Raw genomic sequence first — 20326 nt, 5'->3', positions numbered from 1 at the left:
CATTTGGATAGAAGTGCATTTTCTGGAAATATGGTGACCAGTATTTACCTATGTAAAACTAGTGAAACTTCTCTAGAAATTTCATGTGTGCACAGAGTACATTGGATAAAACTTAACCAACTTACTACTATAAATAAACTGGGTTAATATGGCAGAACCCTACATGCCTATGTGTTCTTCCTAAGGTGCACATTCTTGTCATGAACCTTACTTTTCACAGAAAGATTTAAACGGACTGAGTGCTGCTTATGGAAGAACCAGTAACTCCATGTTGTTCTTAATTTTGAATTTATTTTCATTAGAAAGGCAGATCAGATTTGCAGAAAGGAGAGAGAGCAAAGTCTTCCATCTGCTAGTTAACTCCCCAAGTGACTGCAATGGCCAGAGCTGAGCATAGCTGAAGTCAGGAGCTGGGAGTCTCTTCCAATTCTCCCAGGTAGGTGCAGGGTCCCAAGGCTATGGGCTATCCTCTGCTGTATTCCTAAGCACACAAGCAGGGTGCTGTGTGGGAAAGGGAGCAGCCAGGACACAAATTGGAGCCATATGGAATTGCAGTACATGAGGGGGGAGGATGGGCCCATTGAACATCATGCTGGGCCAAGCCATGTTGTTATAAGCATGTGCTTGCCAACAGTTTCAATTCAAAATGCTTCATGAGCATCTGTGTGATGCTTACAAATGTCAGAATAAAAATGAACAGCTAATGCAGAAAACACACACACACACACACACACACAATCTTGGAACTGGAGCAGTGATCAAATCAAAAGCAAGTGGAGAGCCCGGAGTGGTGGCCTAGCGGCTAAAGTCCTCTCCTTGAACACACCGGGATCCCATATGGGCACCGGTTCTAATCACGGCAGCTTCACTTCCCATCCTGCTCCCTGCTTGTGGCCTGGGAAGCAGTTGAGGATGACCCAAAGTCTTAGAACCCTGCACCCATGTGGGAGACCTGGAGGAAGTTCCTGGCTCCTGGCTTCAGATTGGAGCAGCACTGGCTGTTGTGGTCACTTGGGGAGTGAATCATCAGATGGAAGATCTTCCTCTCTGTCTCTCCCCCTCTCTGTATATCTGATTTTGCAATAAAAAATAAACAAAATCGTTAAAAAGAAGCAAGGGGAAAACCAGAAAAATGTTTTGGGGTCACTGGCTGACGCTCAGATGATTCTGATGGGTTGCCTATAGGGTAGCCACTGCTTGCTGATTTTATAAGGTGGATATAAAACTACAGCAATAATGGGGGACTGCTGGTTTTCATTTCTTTATCTGCAAGCCCATATGTTGGCAATGTAAGGAATGGGAATGGATTTTGAAGAAGTTTTCAAGTTTTATGGACAAGCTGATCCTTTATGGTAATGTAAATCCAACACACGTTGGCTTTATCAGAGCTTTGAAAGCCCAGGGTCAAGTGATGAAATTGTACTACATGAGGGTTCCACAACATGGTACATTTATCAGAAGCTATATTTTTGTGACATTAGGGCATAAAAATTTATTGCTAAGAATAAGATTTTCTCTCATTTTAAAACACATCACTGTTACAGGTCACTTCATATCACCTGGCATTGCACAATCCTCGAGTATTCTTCTTGAATTTCATACCAGTGAATGTTTTGCTTAAAATAGCCACATCAATATATCCTCTGCTCTTCCACTCCCAAGAAACAGTGTGCCTTAATTAACATATACATTACACAAATATCTGCTCATCTTAGCTTCCTGCACAGAAGGGATTGAAATTCGTTCCACCGAAGAGGCTGCATCAACACACTCAGGGGCTATGTGCACATTTATTAGCATTTCAGAGGTTTAAGTGTCATAACTGGTTTAACTAACAAAGCCATAATGTATGTTTCAGAAAACTGCCAGGATGGAAAATCAATTCTGTATTTGAACTGAATTAAAATATATTCAGTACCAGCTATCTTTACTCTGTATTTCCCAGGAAGGATCTTACAAATTATTTGCAATGAAAGTCTTACTTCATCTTATATACAGAGAGCTACAAATTTTCCATTATTCTTAAACTGAAAGATCTGTACTTAGAAGTTTATAGAAATATTTTATGTTCTCAAAAGTAACTGATGTTTACCTCCTATGCTTTCTTATTTCCTTGTGGCTCTATTATTAAAATTTGAGGCTTTAATCATAAATTTATTCATTATAATTGGGAGATGTTAGTAGTATTTAAATTGTACTGCCAGAAAACTCAATGACACTACGGAAAATACATCAAATGTTGCCATGTGTACCTTCAGTGTTCATATAAATTGGTATTAGTTCATTCCTTAAGAAAAATCTATGTGGAGGTGTTGTGTTGGTGGCTGAGGGGGCCCCGGGAAGGCGCATCGGATGTTCTTGCGCTGAGGGGACCAGTGCGGCTCGGTGCGCAGAGGTAGCTGGCGAGGGTCTGGAGTCCCCCACATCCTGCCTGGTGAGTGCTTGAAACCACCAGGACTCTGAACGCCGCACCGAGCGGGCTGGGCGCCCCGCCTACAGCAGCAGCACCTCCGTAGCGCAGGTGTCAGGTGACAGGAGAACTCCTGCACCAAACTGACACGGTGCGAACCTGCCGCCGTGAAGTCATTATAACAGGGCGCCTGGGCCACTCCTCCGCTAAGGGCCTGTGTGGGGGAGCCACACGGGAGCAGGGGCTCTGAACACCCACACACCACGAGTGGTGGATTCACTGCATAAGAGCCACGCCTGGAAAGTGCCTCACCCACAGTCCCGTGTGTGGGAGACGCACCAGGTGGGCTCTGAAAAACCCTGCAGTCCCTGACACGGAGAACGCAGGGAGAAAGCACATAAAACCTTCTACGCCCTGCGGATTCCCGTGAAGGGAGCACACCCAGAGAGCGCCTCCATCCCGCCACGCCCTGGGGTGTCACACCTGTAGAAGAGGTGCCCAGAGTGTGCCTGGAATCCACTGGGCCCCCAAGGTGGTGCTCTACAGCCCCGGGCCCTGAGAACGCACCAACGGTGCCTTGAAAATTACCACGCCCGGCAACACCACGCCTACAGGCTCCAATCTCTACAGGAAAGCACCTGACAGCCCCTCAACACACGGGCCCATTTGCCTCACCAGAATACACCAACGCAATGGGAAAAACCACCAGAAAGAGTTGTGCTCCAGATGAAAGAGCCAGCACCCCACCAAACAAGGGCCAAAAGCCATTATCAATATCGACGATACGAGATGAAGACATGGAAGTGTTACCAACAAAGGAATTGATGAAAATAATGCTAAAATCTCTCAGAGACGTGGACATAAAGCTGGAAGACCTCCAGAACCGCATAATCACCGAAATACAACAAATCAAAACCAAACTGGATGCCCAAGATAATAAGATTGAAAGCCTCATCAACAGAATAAATGCGGCAGAGGAAAGGATCTCTGAAACAGAAGACACACAAAATGAAAGTGCCCAGCGAATTAAACAGCTGGAGACAAACCTCAGCAAAACTAATAAAATGATGCAAGAGATGAAGGATTACCTTAGAAAATTGAATATTCGGATCATCGGCCTCCCCGAGGGAGTAGAAAGAGAATCTGGGATGCAAGCAGTGCTCGATGAAATTATACAGGAAAACTTCCAAAACACTTGGAACACGAACCCACCCCGCATACAGGATGGACAGAGAACTCCCAACAGACATGATCCAAAGAGATCTTCACCCAGACACACGGTGCTCAAGTTCTACTCCAATGAAGACAAAGAAGGAATCCTGAGACAAGTACGAAGTAGAGAAAAGATCACATACAGGGGAAAACCCATCAGAATCACTGCTGACTTCTCCGAAGAGACCCTACAAGCAAGGAGAGAATGGACAAAGATCTTCCAAGTCCTGAAACAAAACAACTGTCAACCAAAAATAATCTACCCAGCAAAGATCTCATTTGTATATGAGAACGAAATCAGATACTTCAATAGCAAAGAAAAACTAGAAGAATATGTCTACACAAAACCAGCTCTGCAAAGTCTCCTTAGAAATGCGCTAGTCCCGGACAAAAAGGAGGCAAATCACAAACAAAGTTGGCAAATAAGAAGGTCTCCAAACTAAAGGCCGCACCAACAAGACAATTACATAGGCAACAACACACACACAACACAATCACATGGCAGGGCAAAATTGCAACCTCTCAATTTTAACTCTCAACACAAATGGTCTAAATTCACCAATCAAAAGACAGAGATTAATAGAATGGATCATCAAACAAGACCCAACCATCTGTTGCCTACAAGAAACGCATCTAACCAGAAAGGATGCAAAGAAACTGAAAGTGAAGGGATGGAAAAAGATATTTCACGCCAATAGACGAGAAAAAAAAGCTGGGGTAGCTATCCTAATTTCAGACGAGATAGATTTCATTCTAACTAACATCAAAAGAGACAGGGAAGGCCATTTTATACTGGTGAAAGGAATGATCCATCAAGAAGCAATCACCATCATTAATGTTTATGCACCGAATCTTAATGCACCTACTTACGTAAAGCAATTACTTACAGACTTAAGGGAAGACATAGACACCCGCACAATTCTTGTAGGCGATCTCAACACACCTCTAACAACAATGGACCGGTCTACGAAACAAAAACTCAACAAAGAAACAACAGAGCTCACACAAACAATAGAACAACTGGACTTAGTAGACATATATAGAACTTTTTATCCTAAGGCCACAGACTATACCTTCTTCTCAGCGGTGCATGGCACCTTCTCCAGAATCGACCACATGATAGGACATAAAGCGAATCTAAACAACTTCCAAAACATTAGTATCATACCATGTACCCTCTCAGACCACCATGGGATGAAACTGGAAATCAACAACTCAAAACTCCCCAGGAAGTATAGGCACTCTTGGAAATTGAACAATATGCTATTAAACGAACAATGGGTCAGAGAAGAAATTAAAGATGAGATCAAAAAATTTATGGAAACCAATGAAAACTCTGATACAACATTCCAAAACTTGTGGGACACCGCCAAAGCAGTGCTACGAGGTAGATTCATCGCAATCGGAGCCCATGTCAAGGCCCAAGAAAGACGCCAAATACAGGAACTAACCTCACACCTCCAGGATCTGGAAAAACAGCAGCAGAAGAGTCCCACACACAATAGGAAACAAGAAATCATCAAAACAAGGGAGGAGATAAACCAAATAGAAATCAAAAAAACTATACATAAAATCAACAAATCAAAAAGTTGGTTTTTTGAGAAAATAAACAAAATAGACACTCCACTGGCCCGATTGACCAAAAAAAAACAAGAGAAAGTGAGAATCAATAGCATTAAAGATGAAAAAGGCAACATAACAACAGACACTGCAATCATTAAGAAAATAATTAGAAATTACTACAAAGAACTGTACTCCCACAAATTTGAGGACCACCAAGAAATAGAAAAGTTCTTGGACTCCCACCACTTACCAAAACTCAGTCCGGAGGCAACTGCAGAATTAAATAAACCCATAACCGAGGTAGAGATTGAAACAGTCATCAAAGATCTCCCAACGAAAAAAAGCCCAGGCCCAGACGGCTTCACTACAGAATTCTACAAAACATTCCGAACAGAACTAACCCCAATCCTCTACAAGCTCTTCAAAACAATAGAGGAGGAAGCAACCCTCCCAAACTCATTCTATGAAGCTAACATCACCTTAATCCCAAAACCGGACAGAGAACCATCAGAGAAGGAAAACTACAGACCTATTTCTCTGATGAACATTGATGCTAAAATTCTCAACAAAATCCTAGCCAATAGAATTCAAAAAATCATCAGACAGATCATTCATCCGGATCAAGTAGGATTCATCCCTGGAATGCAGGGATGGTTCAACATTCGGAAATCCATAAATGTTATAAACCACATCCAAAAACTGCAAAACAAGAACCACATAATAGTTTCAATAGATGCAGAAAAAGCTTTCGACAAAATCCAACACCTCTTCATGCTAAAAACTCTAGCCAAAGTAGGCATAGATGGGAAAATCCACAACATAATCAAAGCAATTTATGAAAAACCCAATGCCAGTATCATACTGAATGGAGAAAAGCTAGAACCCTTCCCACTGCGATCTGGAACAAGACAAGGGTGCCCGCTATCACCACTGCTATTCAACATAGTCCTAGAGGTACTTGCAGAGGCCATAAGACAAGAAAAAGAAATCAAAGGCATACGTATAGGAAACGAAGAAGTCAAGCTTTCACTATATGCAGATGACATAATCCTGTACATAGAAAAACCAGGAGACTCAATACAGAAACTGCTAGAACTTATACGAGAGTTTGGCAGAGTGGCGGGGTACAAAATTAATGAACGAAAATCAACAGCCATAGTGTACGCAAATAACACCAAGATGGAAGAAGATCTAACCAACAGGATACCATTCAAAATAGCAGAGAGAAGTATGAAGTATTTGGGAATAAATTTAACCAAAAGCGTAGGAGACCTATTCGAAGAAAACTACAAACTATTTAAAAAGGAAATTGAACAAAACCTCAAAAGATGGAATAACATCCCGTGCTCCTGGATAGGCAAAATCAATATCATTAAAATGTCTATACTACCACAAGCAATATACATTTTCAACGCAATTCCAATCAAATTGCCCAAAACATTCTTCACGGAACTGGATACAATGATTCAAGAGTTCATCTGGAAACACAAAAAACCACGAATAGCTAGAACCATCCTGAAAAATAAGAAGTTAGCAGGGGGAATCACAATCCCGGACCTCTGGACATACTATAGAGCAGTGGTTATCAAAACAGCCTGGTACTGGCACAAAGACAGAAAGGAAGATCAATGGAATAGAATAGAAGCACCAAAAGGGAACCCACACAAATACAGCCAATTAATCTTTGACAAAAAGACCAATGACAACTCAAGCAAGTGGGAAGGCCTCTTTAGTAAATGTTGTTGGGACAACTGGCTGATAGCCTGTAGAAACAAAAAGATAGACCCACATCTATCACCATACACTAAGATCCAATCTACATGGATAAAAGACCTAAACCTACATCCAGAAACCTTCAAACTCTTGCAGGAAAATGTAGGAAATACCCTGCAAGACCTAGGAGTAGGTTCCGACTTTCTAAGAAGGACACCAAAAGCAATAGCAGTTGAGAACAGAATAAACAAATGGGACCTCATCAAACTAAGAAGCTTCTGTACAGCAAGGGAAACAATCAACAAAGTAAAAAAGCAACCCACAGAGTGGGAGAAGATCTTTGCACACGATATAGGCGATAGGGGGCTAATTTCCAGGATATACAAAGAACTTCAAAACAACCAAAAAACCAAAACAAACAAACCACTCAAGAAATGGGCACGGGAAATGGGCAAACATTTCACAAAGGAACAAGTCCAAATGGCAAACAAACATATGAAAAAATGTTCCAGCTCCCTAGCAATAAGGGAAATCCAAATTAAAACATCGATGAGGTACCACCTAACACCAGTAAGATTGGCCCACATAAACAAGAACACCAACGACGCTTGCTGGCGAGGATGCGGGGAAAAGGGAACCCTACTCCACTGCTGGTGGAGCTGCAAATTGGTACAGCCTTTATGGAAATCAGTCTGGAGAACACTCAAACAACTCAAAATCTGCATACCATATGACCCAGCAATAGCACTCCTAGGAATATATCCAAAACACCTGTTTTACGACAAACCAACATGCATCCCTATGTTCATTGCAGCACAATCAGTAATTGCAAAAACATGGAAGCAACCGAAATGCCCATCAGCAGAAGATTGGATAAGAAAGCTTTGGTTCATCTACTCCATGGAATACTACTCAGCTATTAAAAAAAACAAAATGCAGTTCTTTGTGGCTAAATGGGCACAACTGGAAACTATAATGCTAAGGGAAATGAGTGAATCCCAAAAGATTAGATACCACATGTTTGCCTTGATTTAACCTGTAATTTTTTGTTTGATTGTTGGTTATTTTTTGAACCTGTCATTGATCTATGTGGAAGGTGTTGACCTAGTGGCTGACATACCGGCTAATCTGCCTGCACCTTATTTCAGAGTGCACAAGTTCAAGTCCCAGCTCTGCTCTCAATTCCAGTTCTGTTATGCCTGCAGACTCCGTGTACCAGCAGGTGATGGCTCAAGCAGTTGGATCTCTGCCACCTACGAGGAAGAAATGATTGTGTCCGTTGTTTCTGACTTTGGCATGACCCTGACCCAGCTGTTGAAGGCATCTGGGGAATCAACTAATAGGAAAACTCTATTTCTTTGCTTTCTTCTCTGCCTCACTCTGCCTGTCAAAGAAAGGAGAGGAGAGACGAAGAGAGGGGAGGGGAGAAGAATGGAGGCTAGACCGTGTTAAGGTCTATTTTCTAAATCTTAGAATAAGCCTAGATGCAGGTGCATAAGACTTGTAATATTTGAAAGGAACAGCACAGAATAATTCAATTTTCAGATCTTGTACTTAAAACTCTTTTCAGTGTGATGAATAGAATCCACAAAATATAATTTTGACTGAAAAATAAATGTACAGGATTTGAATTTTATTTCTCAAGTCAGATTTATTTGGTGCTCTGGCTTCAGAGTAAAATGTTCCATCTTATTCTTCATTTAGATATAAAATACGTAGTATTTTCCTTAGACAATAAAAAATAATAGGAGATATAAACTATCAAACGGTAAAGGTGTTCAGGACCACTGCAACCTCTAACCCCTGTGGGAAGCATTCACATAGAAAAACTTACAGCTTGGCAACACCTGTTGTGCCATGTGACCTGTGATGGATTCTGGGTAGTCCTGCAGTCTCTAGGACGACTGTGGAAATTTCCTGGGTTTCTGATCCTTTGTACCAATACACTGAGACTTCAATTGTCAATGCTTTGTAGGAGTCTCTCCTCTGCTTGCCAACCTACTGCATTTTCCCCGCCTCTTTTTTTCCGAATTGACCAAACTTGCAGTTGCCTGAGTATCTTCTCCTTCCCCCAGTCCCTAGAGATGATAAGCCATATTATCTTGTTGGGTTACCTTGTCCCATGCAAGAAACTGAGATAGTCATTAAGAGGAACAGCCTCCCTATTCTGCTAATCCTGAAAGAACATGATTGCTAACTGTTATGATGCTCCAGTGGCCCTGAAACTGAATCCCTCTATTCTGAATCCCCATATTCTGCAACACTGGTCTCTCAGATTCCTTTCCTTAAAGCTTCTTTGCAAATTGAGGGAGTGATTGTTTACCTCCTCTGAAAACTCTATCAGATCTGAATTTCCCACTGTTTCAGGCTCTCACTTATAGTTTTAGGTTTCTTTGTCCTGCTTTTGTAACTGCAAATGAACCTTTTATTGACATCTCTACCCTTACTTGCAAGAGTAATACAACTAGTTCTCTAGGGTCCTTGAGACTAAGATTCATTTATCTCCCACATAAATAAAACCTCCAAGTTCAATCTTGCATTGAGGGTTCTGTCAGCATTCCTCAGACCCAGAGCAAGAACTAACAACTTCATGCCTCATTGAAGATCCTTCTGCCACCATGAAAATTCCAAAAAGAACACATTATTATTCACAAACTAAAGGGTGGTCGTGAGTTCTGGAGACCAATCAGGTACTTGTATTAGAGCTGAACATGCTTCTCAACCCCTACTTCAATCTGCAAGAGAATTTATCCTTAACTCTTTGAGGAGCCCACAAACTTAGCAATAGCCTCCTGGCTCATTCTTCCATGCTTTTCATCACCTGCTTTCTTCTGATATCCTTATGTCAGTGATTAGCTTGCAGCCTACTGGCCAGGTGGACTCAGGTTTTGGGGGGTTCTATAACAGTCCTGTGAGGAGCATACACATATTTTCGTTCGACATTTTAAATTTACAGTGTGATTTACAGCCATTCTTATCCTTAGTTGGACTGTGAGATTGCAGGCCATAGCCTATTTGTTGGTTAGAAAGATTAATCAGCTAAGTGGTTGGACGTCTAACTATTTTTCTTTTATAATAATGCATCTATCTGTTATTCCACAAGAGACTCATTATATTTTAAATTTTTTATACTTGCTCAGTTTTATTTAAAGGACAGAAAAACAGAGCAGGGTGTGTGTGTGTGGAGGGGTGGAGCAGGAGGAAAAAAAATTTTGCATCCACTGATTCATTTCCTAGAAACCTGCAATAACTGAGGTTAGGCAAAGCTGAAAATACAATTTGAACATCTCATCTGGGGTTTTCTCTTGGGTGGTAAGGATTCAAGTACTTGAGCCCTCTGCTTCATCGGAACATTACCAAGAAGCAAGAAAAGAAGTAAAGGTAGATTCAATCCCAGACACTCCCATATAGAATGTGTGATCCTGGAAGCTCACCCCTGCAGTCTCACTCCAGTTTGTTACAAGTAAATGACAGAATCACCTTCTGATGTGTATACCTCATTTATGAAATGTGGATAATAACTTACCCTTTGCCTAATATAGTAAGCTGGAATATACTGACTCTGGAGTAGTTCCAGATTTCTTTTTAGTCTGAAAATTAGTTCCCAGGGGACAAAGAAATACACACACAAAAGCAAACAAACATGCAAGGACAAAGAAACGTACAACTATATGTATGCATGCATATATACTTGTATAACATAAATTTGCAAATGTGTATGCAAACTCAGATGCTTTATAGCCATTAATAAAATTTCCATAGAGCTGCCATGTCAATACGTTTCAATTCTTTCAATTGGCAATGCACGTGTCAGCACTGAGGTGTCTCCGTAATGCTTACTTTAACTTCTTCAGTTTCTCTGTCCTTGTGCCATCACCTATCTTCAGTCCTAGGTGCATGTTTCCCTGTAAGTTCCTATCCGATGATGCTGCAAAGGTGTCAGTGTGCTCAGCTAAAGTTATTTCATTTTTGATGAAATATTCTATAAAAACAAAGCTACAGATTATACTAGGGGTAAGTGCTCACTCTTGCTGGCTCTCTCTGCAGCTTCATCACACACACACACACACACACACACACACACACACACACAGTCTTTATTCCCTATGACCTATTACATATGCAGCAAATCAATAATGCTTGATAGAGAGGTGTTTGGAGATTTTAAGAAATAAATTATTTAGTAGAAACAACAACAACAAAATCCCAAACAGATGAAATTTAGGCTTATGTAACAATTCATCCCTGAAATGCAACACATGCTCACGCAAAGCTGACATGGACATCTAAAACCTTCATGGATGCATGGCCACTCAGAAACCCTCAGTGATTCTCCCTGTATCTAAGGTATCTTTGGGATTACACTTATCAGATTTTAAATTTATGAGGAAAACCGAGCAAATTGTAGCATCTGTCATACATGGTATGAATAAGTAGCTCAAGGTGGTTCATATTTCAACATTCGATCACACTGCATTCCTTACAGTGATGTCACATCTTTATGCAGCCATGCTTTCATTGATTGCACTAGTAAAAATGAGTAGTGCATAAAAATCAATATCAAATAGAAAATGAGGGTGCCAGCAGTCAATCTGATTCCAACGTTTGAGAAGGACCAGAAGCATGGGCCCATTAGTTCTTTTAATGATTTAGCAATTGTGATTATTTAAAGATGAAATTAAAAACCAGTTTTCTCTAAATTCCAGTGTGCTGTTTCCTCAAAGATTAAATTCTTGAGAAATAAATTACTGAGGTGTTTGTACTTTAGTGTTTCATAAATAGAATGGTTCGACTGCTGTCTATTGAGTACCATTAAAAATTGCTGGGATGCTAAGGGCTCCCAGGATCTAAGAATTTAAAAAAACTTCTGAATCACACAATTATCACCATGAGCAGTTTGGATTTGTTGCTTTTTTTCCTTTGAGAATGATCAATAGAGGAAACATGATGCTCTAGGAAGCTGCTGAAGTGTGTGTGTGTGTGTGTGTGTGTGTGTGTGTGTGTGTGTGTGTGTGTTTCTCAAACTCTGGGACTGTTTCTCAAAACTCCCATCTCTACCCTGCCAACGAATGGAAGCAGGATTTTCTCAATCAGGAAGTGAAGTATCCCGCATTATTTTTCACAATTTCCACTCTCAGTGTAAAGCTAATATAACTGACCCATGGTAGAAACAGGATTACACACTCTTCAGGAGGGACACTCCCAGGGCCTTGCTTCTCATGAACCCAGTCATTAGCAGGTATAAGTAAATCATTACCTCAGATTACTTCATGAAGACACTGGGCATCTCACAATGGCATTTCATTTAGATTATTGCACAAACATGAAAAAATCCTCATCACCATGCCCCTCACCTCACGGAATGCAGCGCTTACCCTGAATCTTTGGAGTAGACACATATAGACCATTTCTTAGTTACCATTCCCTCCATTCCTACGAAAATGTGTTCACTCTTCAGTATGCTGCTCGTGTTTTCATTTCTTCCAAAGCCTCCCTTAATTCCTTTTCACCCATTTACACCCATTCCTTAATGTTCATTTGTAATTTCCCAATAGTTAGTGAATTCATTAAAAAAAAGAATATTATCAGGAAACCTTTGTCAAATTGTTATTGTATCACAATCTTAGCAGTACTCACAGATTTAATAATTTTAATCTTTTGCAAAATAAATATCATTAACAAGCCCATTGCCATACTTCTTAACCATAAAGGATGTGTAGAAAATGTTACCAAGCCAAGAATAACCTAGAATAAATGAATGAGCCCATGAGTGAGGCTTGCGGGATTTGGCAACTCACACTGTGGACAGGAAATGGTATTTGGGCACACCATAAATCCATTTCTGTACTCCAGCATAGCAGTTGGTAAGCTGGATTTTATTGTATGTTAGTTACACTAACATCTGTGTATAAATGTCTTGGAAGAATACTTATAAAACTCTTATAAATGTAATACCACCATCCACCATGGAGGGAGGGTTGTGGGAGGGGTGGGAGGTATCCCAATACCTATAAAACTGTGTAACATAATACAATGTTACTAACAATAAAAAAATATTTTACATATTAAAAAATAAATGTAATACCAAAGCTTATAGAATTCCCATAAAACTTCTGTCACAAAAACATTGAACTAGCTATGTGATGTTGTTCAACAAAGGTGTGTCGGTGCAGTGGGTGAAGCTCCAGCTCAGAAGACTGGAAACACCTTTCAGAGAGTGTGTGTTGTATGCTGACCTGAATTCCAAGTCAACCTCTTGTTAATGCCCTTAAAATGTAGCACATAATGGTTCAAGTACTTGAGCTCCTGCCACTCATGAGCAAGATGTGGATGGAGCTCCCAGCTCATGATTCTGACGGGGCCCAGTTCTGGATCTTGTGGGTAAGTGTCTAGGGAGTGACTCAGTGGATGGACCTTTCATTCCTACGCCTTTCAAATCAATAAAACATAAAACAGTAATGGTGTCGACAAGCTTGCCACTCAGTATACTTATCCTTGATGTTTCTGTCCACAGGGGAATCTTGCAAGAACTGGTTATTGAACAACAGTCTGCTGAGGATGCCATTTGTGTAACAATTCTCACTTACGGGGTATTTTCTGGCCTAAGATTTGTATCATTGGGCAAGGGCCTATGTGAATGGTCCTGATCAATGCCAGGGAAGAAGCATAGGGAAAGGAGACCTCAGCGTTCACTGTCTCAAGTATTCTTGTGGCTATTTGTAACATTGAGAACAAAACGCAAACTCCTCATCACGGAATATTTTATTGCTCATTTCTCTTAATTTCACGCAACAACTCCATGAATGTTGAAAAGACACCATATTCAAAACATTTGGGTGGTACATTTATGAAAAAAATAAGAGCCTTACACTCATGGTGTCTACATTTTAATATAAACAGAAAGCACACAATTAACTGTCAAGTAAACAGAGGAAATGGACATCGTAGGTAACTGGGCTATGAAACAAAGTGAAGTGAGAACAGTTAAAATGGACAGAGTATCAGTAGGAATGCATTTTTTCCTCCAGAGCGCCAGATGATGTCACAGCCTGTGCAGGTCGTACCATCTGTGTAGCAACTATATTGCCCCAAGGCAGCTCTAAGCAGCACATTAATGAACAGGCATAGCTGTATTCTAAGAAAAGGTTACTTATAAAGCAGCTGGCCTGATGTGGGCCACAGGATGCAATTTGAGACATTTGGATTACAGTGCTGAATCTTCACCAGAGAATGCTCCCTTGAGAAAGAGGCTTGGAAGCAAGGACTTGAAATGTGAACCCTGTTACCCACTCTGGGATTCACATCACTCCTTTCTCATTTGTCTTTTTTCCACATACTTATCAATATTGTTTTTCTTTCCCTTGGTCTTTTGTGTTCGAGGGTCCTTCTTTCAGCTACAGTGCTCTATCCCCTATCATGGGTGTTGTCTTCATCCAGGTCTCAAATAAATGCCACACAATCAAAGGAATCTTTTTTTCAAGCACATTCTCCAGCTACTCTGCCCAAGGCACATCATCCTCAAATTACTCTCCATCACCTTGTCCTTTTGTGGTTCTGCGCTTGCATCACATTTTATCCACAGGTGAGCATGCACTCATCATATTAGTTTGCAGATATTGTCTTTCCCAATGAGTATACCAATCACATGAAGGCTGAAAATTGGTCTCCTTTTACATTTCCAGTATAAATATAGTATCTAAAATAATAACAGGTACATGACAGATATTCATGAAACATTTGCTACATGAATGATAGTGGATGTCATTTGTAAGAGTGCAGTCAACCTTGAGTCCCAATGGATTTTTACCATGAAAGAATGAGGCAAGAAAATCTAGACATTCAAATATTAATATGGAATGTCTCAACTTTAAATGAATGTGACTTAGGAAAGTATAAAAGCTGTATGCGTGTCAAACTTCCTATTTCTCAAAGCTGGTGACCTGAATCTGGTGCTATAGATGCTCATGGCTGAAGTGGGTTATGTTTTAGAGGCTATTTCCTGGACTGTGCAGAATGAACTGTGACTCAGATGACTTGTTGAAGTCAAAACTGTTCTTAGCAGCAATATCCAGGCACAGATGCATTTCTTTTAACCTTCTCTCCTCATGTTTGGCCTGGGGGAAGGCTCAGTAGTTTCCATTGTCTCTATTGATGTTTTTATCCCATATTGGAGTGCCTGATTCAAATCCAGGTTATGCTGCTGCTGATCCTGCCTCCTGCTGATACACATCCTGGAAGGCAGTGGTGATGGCTCAAGTCTTTGAGTCTCTCTCTGCCTGATTCTGGTCTGGCCCAGCACTGCCAGCTGCAGGCATTTGGGGAGTGAACCAATAGCTCTGTCTCTCTACATTGCAAATAAACATAAATAAACAAAAAAATAAAGTAAGGACTACACACATGAAAACTCTCCTAACTGGAAATAAGCTCTTCTAAGGGCAAGTGTTCACATATTTCATGCATCAAATATTGGAATCTCGATCAGTTAACAGATTTAAAAAAAATATATTTATTTTTCTATTTTGAAAGGCATATTTACAGAGAGAAACAGAAAGAAGGAGGAACTTCTGTTTGCTGGCTCACGCCCCAAATGGTCACAATGACCAGAACTGAGCAGATCTGAGGCTTAAGGAGCAGATCTGGGATTCTTCCAGATCTCCCATGTGGGTGCAGGGACCCAAGGACTTGGACCAACCTCCACTGCTTTCCAAAGTCATAGGCAGGAGGCTGCATGAGAAGTGGAGTAGCTGGCACATGAACTGGAACTGCAAGGCAGAAGATTAATCTGTTGAGCAACCGCCCTGGTCCCAGTTCATAGATTTTTTTTTTAAAGTTTATTTCTTCATCTGCTTTTGCTCTTGAATGCTAACATTTCTGAATCATTGGATTAATGTGACATAATTTTCAAAACACAACTTGCAAAGGAATCTCTTTCATTGATTCAAAGTATGCCTCTGAGCACTGTGCCCAATGTATTGTAAATGTTTAATAAATAAACAGTGTTTGAATCAATGAATGAAATCAATATTAATTAAATTTGGAAAGGGATATAACTGAAGTTTAAGATATTTTGAAGAACTTTGCATTACCTGAGAAACATTTTACTCAAGCCATGAATGCTGAAAGTCTAATTTATTATACAGATTCAATATATGGATAACCATTGAATCTGTAGTGAATGAAAAAAATCATAAATCCTAAAGGTCTCAAATCTGAATATGCCATATAAGTGTAACTGTGGATAATATTTATTGTGATTTTGATATATGATAAAGTACTTTATATTTTGTAATCATGTCTGCCTTAATAGTAAACTAACTTATTAACTTTCATGTTGTGGACCAAACAACTGAGGCACAAAAAAATCATATTCTTGCCTGGGGTTGGATGGGCCGTAAAGGGCATGGCAAGGGTTTGATCTCCAACGCAGGCTGTGCTAAAGTACCCTGAAGACTACTGAAGCTTTTGCTAAAATGAACTGATGAAAGAGCTACTCTGGGAACTGCATTTTCACTACATTGTATTTATTATTTTTATTTAACTATTCTTTATTATTATTATTTGAAAGGCAGAGTGAGAATAAGGGGAGAGAGGGAAAAAAAAGCAGGGGAAATGGGAGGAGAGAAGGTGGGGAGAGGGGAAGGAAGGGAGTGGGAGAAAGTGGAAGGAGACAGGAAGGGGCAGGTGAGAAGAAGTTCACCGCCTCAATGGCAGCAAGGGCCATTCCTGAATAGGCTGAAACCAGGGGCCACATCTCCCATTTGTGTGGTGAGGACTTGAGCAATCTTCTGCTACTTCCCCAGGCACGTCTGCAGGGGCAGAGGTCAGGCAGAGCAGCCAAGACTCAAAGCAGTCTTTGCATATGGAAAGCTGATGTCACAGGTGGTCGCTTAAAGGCTGCATCAGACACTGGTCCTTAGCCACAGAAATAAGGTATTCTCATTTCTTTTTTTTTTTTTAAATTATTTTCAAAAATACTGGTGTGCTTGGACAAAATCTATTCATTAAAGGACTCACTTAGCTGTTAAACAGTTAACAGAGGTCACAGTGTAGACAAAAACCTCCCTTGTTCTGCCAGTTCCAGCTCAGTTCTAATACCCGTGCTTCCTCAGTTCTCTCAAGTTGTTATGTCATCAGTGTTTGTGTTATGACACAGGCACCCTCATCTGAGCTGTAAACGTTCCTTGGAATCTTTCCGCTTCATTGGGACTGGCTCCATTTTGTGTACACGTGCTAGCTTGAGCATCTAAGCTACCCATTCCGTCAGTGACTGGAGCTGTCAAACTCAGAACAGCTATCAGAACTGTTTCTGCCAGAGCGTAGACATTCAGAGGCAAATGAACGCAGAACAGCCAACGTTGCATTCTCTTGAGCACTTTATTTGTTATAAATACAAGTCAATACCACAAGATGGCACCTTCTTACTTTCAACACCTATGATTACAAACAATTATCTTCATAAAATGGTCTTAGCTTTTTTTTTTAATGTGTTATTGTCGATATTATTGAAACATTATAAAAGCAAGACTTGCTACAAACAGGATTGGTGTTCGATGTATATTAAATGAGGTCAGATAATTAAATTCAAAAAAAAGAATTTATAAATATCCAGATAAGAAAATTGAAATTACAAAAGCAGAGTTTGTTATTATTAAACTGAATAACAACTGTGTATGGTCAATGCTGTATCTACATCGCTAAGACTCTGTTAAAATATGGTTTTGTTAATCAAATAATTTAACCCATTCTCCAATAAGCTTTCTCATTTGCACACACTAACATTCAATATGCACTTCATTCAGAAACATTTGATTTTCACGCACTCCAGTAGTTATGCACACCCCATCATCTTCAACAGAAGCAATCCACACAGGTCCACCATCCCCTGACTGCAAAGCAAAATACAACATTGACAGGTAAAAACTCAGAGAATTTCTGAAATGATAACCCATTCACTTTGTGTTCATGAAAATAGGCAATCCGATTTGAGTCTCTGAACCAATGTAAACTCTAGAAAACTCAGTGTTGGAAACATGGGAAGAATAAAGACTTTGCACTAATATAGTGCATAACAATGCAAGGTTAGACTTGTCATTTACAGTAAATGCCTTGATGGGACTCTCCTCTGGATTGTCATAATGCTGCTGAAGATCAAGTTTACTCAAGTGTGTGGGGATTCCATCATGTCTTCGTCCTCCAATTGCCAAACAGGAACAAACACCCACAAGCTACTTGGAAACAAACTGGCAGAGCTAAGAATTCTTGACTCCATGTCCAAATGAAGTAGAGGCGATGTTACTTTTGCAATATTTGTATTCTGCCTAATCTATCACATCAGGAGATTCCTCAAAAAACTGAGAAGTCTGAGAGCTACAAAAGAGAAAGCAGTTAAGGCAGTTGATGTCTACATTTGGATTTCTTCTTTTCTGGTTACATGTCAAAGTCTCCATCGTAGGCTAAGGTCAGAGGCTTCTGTTGGGGAGGTGTGCTTTGATGTGGTTTTGGCTTCTTACTGCAAAGGGAAAAGAATTCCTCAGACACACAACATTCATAGAGCTTTGGTTTCATCTGCCAAGGACAAGTTTTGAGGTTAAAAAAAAGAAGAAAAATCAAGTGGTAAAATGACAAGAGTCATTGCTTTGGACATTACTTTTTTTTAAAACATTGCATACTTTCATTCTCTGCGGAGATGTCATCATTTTTTCAAAATAGCTTGGCGGAATCCAGGCATTTGGTTTCTGTTTATGCACGGCAACGTGGACATCTGCCGCACACTAATTCCAAAGCTACTGTGACCTCTGCAGCACAGATGTTCCACAGCAGAAGCAGCTGAAGCAGCCAGGCTCCTGTGACTTCAGCAGTCTTGTTTTTAGGTAAACAGGCTTCTGTTCTTGTCTGGACCCTGACATTTAGCTGCCGAGTCATCACTGACTGTGAGGAAAATTGCACCAATTCTATCCCTGAACAGCTACCCCATGTCCCCCTCAACACATACTTGATCTGTGCTTCCCCTAAGGCTGACCCCTGTGCCAGGTGAGCAGGCCTGCTTTTGTTCCTTTTTACACACAGAGCTCTAAAGCTGGGTTAACATTTTGACATTCCACAAGGATGTCCCACACCTGGAGCGAATGTCCCACTTTATAGTTCTTGTTCCATATTTATAGGTGAACTTCTCCCTATTTTAATCATGGTATAAACTTCATGGTCTTTCCATCTTTTACTTGAATTCTTTATTTCGGAGAGCCTTAAATGTGTGATTATGAATTTAAAATACAGTATCACCAAAAATTTAAATGAAAAAGAGGAAAAGGTATTAAGGCCACAAGGGAAGTATCATATTCTTAGAACGGTATTTTGAATTAACATGAAATCCTTTCTCAATGAATACATAAATAGTAAACACATACAGCTTGAATTCTGCGTGACAGGCTCTAACTCCATGACACTCTCACTTTCTTCTGGGTTGCCACACTCTCTGAAGATCCCAGCCTGCTTTGAGGTGTCCTTTCTAGCAGGAAGCCCTCTTTCTTCCTGTCCTGAAATTTTCTATGCTATTTAGTTTCACACACTAAGTTGCAGGTTCTAGGCTGAACCTTTCACATCAGATCTTGGAACACACTCCAGAACTTTCCAGAAGCAGAGGTATTGCGGTGGTTGCTGCTTCATGGAGGAGGCCAGATGAGGTCACTGACCCTTCTGCAGGCCACTGAGATGGGACAATCTTGGCTGCTCTGGATATTTCACACACAGACCAAGCCTGTAACATCTGCACCACATACTCCCTATCCTGATAAACGTGTCAGAATGTGCTTTTTGTCTGTTTGAATTTTTATATGCTGAATGAATTTTTACTAAAAGGAGGCATTTTAATGTGTCCATTCTGTGGCTTTTTCTACAATCACAGGGTGTACACCATCACCATCAGGCCCCCAGATTATCTTCACTGTCCCACGGGCAGCAGAGTAGCCACCAGGATCTGTTTGCCTGCTCTTACTCCCTGACAATCACTAATCAACTATATGCCTCTACGGAGTTGCCTGTCTGGATGTCTTGAGTAAATGCTTTGTATTACAGCCAAGACTTTTCGTGTTTCACTTTTCTCACTTAAGGAGAAATGAGCTTTATGCTGTGTGAATTATACTCATTAAATTTTTTTGAAATTGAAATGGTTGCAGTAAGAACCTTCTCAACTACAATGCCCAAGTTCTAACTTCAGAGGTGAATGTGCTCAATTTTTCTGCTTTGATGTTTGAAACAAACTGAACAAGCTAAGAGACTGAGAGATAAAGATGTTTACAGGGGCTGGTGCCATGCAGTAGTAAGCTAAGCCTTTGCCTACAGCATCAGCGTCCCACACAATTGCCAGTTTGTGTCCTGGGTGCTTCACTTCTGATCCAGCTCCCTGCCAATGGCCTAGGAAAGCAGCGGAGG

General features: G+C 40.6%; 1 protein-coding gene across 1 annotated transcript in view; it reads right to left on the bottom strand.

The window, feature by feature from the left end:
- Nucleotides 1–18325: 18325 nt before the first annotated feature.
- THSD7B (thrombospondin type 1 domain containing 7B) overlaps nt 18326–20326 on the bottom strand; it is a 717619-nt gene continuing 715618 nt past the window's right edge. The window contains exon 27 of the mRNA XM_040971516.1: nt 18326–18407. Coding sequence (XP_040827450.1) covers nt 18326–18407 — 82 coding nt within the window. The remainder of the gene's footprint in view (nt 18408–20326) is intronic.

Source organism: Ochotona curzoniae, unplaced genomic scaffold (assembly GCF_017591425.1).
Source record: "Ochotona curzoniae isolate NIBS_2020 unplaced genomic scaffold, NIBS_Ocur_1.0 contig_2210, whole genome shotgun sequence".
Lineage (NCBI taxonomy): Eukaryota > Metazoa > Chordata > Mammalia > Lagomorpha > Ochotonidae > Ochotona > Ochotona curzoniae.
Note: the sequence above shows the minus strand (reverse complement) of the source record. Positions and strands in the feature narration are given on the sequence as shown.